This window comes from Eimeria mitis, genomic scaffold, assembly GCF_000499745.2.
Source record: "Eimeria mitis Houghton genomic scaffold, Emh_scaff8193, whole genome shotgun sequence".
Lineage (NCBI taxonomy): Eukaryota > Apicomplexa > Conoidasida > Eucoccidiorida > Eimeriidae > Eimeria > Eimeria mitis.
This window is the reverse complement of record NW_013576021.1, coordinates 1-1690: the sequence shown is the minus strand read 5'-3', so window position 1 is coordinate 1690 and position 1690 is coordinate 1. Positions and strand designations below refer to the sequence as shown.

The following is a 1690-nucleotide window of genomic DNA, read 5'->3' as shown; positions in this document are numbered from 1 at the left end:
CATCCGAAAACAAGAGACCGTTTGCCTGCGGCTTGGCTGAACGCCCCCTCTACAGACATCTCTAGGGGGGAGATTCCTTAATCGACATCGCCTCCCCTAAGGCGTCAGCATCTCCTGTTGCTGTCGGCCAGCGGTGTATAGCTCCCGCTTGAGCGACCATGACGATTCCGGCTTACGGAATCTCTAAATAACGTATTTTACGGATGCTATAACTGGAGCATTACGCATCAACTCACTTGTAAGCCTCGCGCACTACGGTTCCCGCCGTGAGCGGCACGCCCGTGAGATGCAGCGCTCGATACGAGTTTTGAGTTGAAGAACAAGTTCTGTCAAACTACTTCTTGTTTGTAATAGCCATCAGCAGTCGTTTTTTCTGTCATTAGTTTGTGAGAAAGAATTTCGTGAGGCCCACACGAGCTACATCGCTAGCTTGCAGGTTACCACTTCCGCTGCCCCCCTCCTTCCAAATCATTCTTTGCGCATTTTTGTGGAGTTATTCACCTGAAAAGCAGCATTATCTTTGCATGACCTGCAATCGAGCCAAGCAGTTACCATTGAAATGTTCTGGGGGGGTTCAGCAAGTCGACCTCTCTCCGAGTGATCAGCCTAGGAGGGGTCTATTGGCATCTACACTACGTTCGATACTACTCCAGGTGACTGGCGTCATTGTGACAATGAAAAGCAAGAAACTGTCATTCAAGCTGCCTGGCTTGCGCAGGTATTTCTGGTGTTTGTGGATGTTTGTGGCACTCTGGATTGTGGAGCAGCAGAATGTGTACTCATCACGGGCATCAGGTAGAAACGCCGCCGAGGATGATGCAGAACTGGAAACCACCGGGGGAGTACCGGACGACACGATGGCTAGGCTACATGACGAACTGGCTGCCCAGCAGGAGATGGTGGATCCGCAGCTGGCGAGTTTACATCTGACAGAGAATCGATGCCACGTAATTGCTTTCACTGTGCTTTTCTTGATCTTAGTAAGGGCAGTTGTACTTCTCAGGGGGCGAGAGCGCAAAAAGAAGGCGGAAGAAGAAGTTAAACCCCCACAAGAGGAACCCCAACCGAAAGGGGAAGAAGGAAAAGAAGCAGAAGAAGGAAAGCCTGTGCAGGAAGAAGAACATTCACCGGAACAGGTAGTTTCGCAGCCAGAGGAACCTGCGAAAGAAATACCCCTGCCCCAAATGCCTACGCCAGAAATGCCCGTGCCGATACCGCCGCGTAAGCCAAAAGCGGAAGTTCCACATGAGAAACAACCAGAGGAGCCTGGTGGCGATGGAATACCAGATGAAGGATTCGTGCAGAGGCCGATAACTCGTACGAGGAAGACCGGAAAGCAGTTTGTCCGGAAGGCGGGACCTCCTCCCACAGCCCCTCCCCAGGCGCAACCAGGTATTGAAGAGGAAGAGGAAGCGGCAGCAGAAGAACACGCCCAACAAGCGACTCAGCCACCTCCTGTAGAGCCTACTACACCACAACCTACCTTGCCACAGCTTCCAGAGCAACCAGATCCAGGTCCAGCGCCAGGTGTGCCCGAAGTTGAGTACATGGAGCCTTCTGTCCCTCCAGCCGTTGTCACTTTGCCGCCCCACGAATACCAAGGGCGCACACCTGTTGCGTATATCCACGAAGATAAGGAGCTGCAAGAATTAAGGGCTCGGCGGAATGTCATCAGCAATCTGGTGAATGT

The 1690-nt window shown here is 52.4% G+C and overlaps 1 protein-coding gene across 1 annotated transcript; it reads left to right on the top strand.

Moving 5' to 3' along the window:
• Positions 1 to 737: 737 nt before the first annotated feature.
• On the top strand, positions 738 to 1686 carry EMH_0094150 (uncharacterized protein; the record flags this gene model as incomplete). Its single annotated transcript, XM_013502059.1, has 2 exons — positions 738 to 1527; positions 1676 to 1686. The coding sequence occupies 2 exons, from the start codon at positions 738 to 740 to the stop codon at positions 1684 to 1686; spliced, it is 801 nt and encodes a 266-aa protein (XP_013357513.1).
• Between the last annotated feature and the right edge of the window lie 4 nt (positions 1687 to 1690).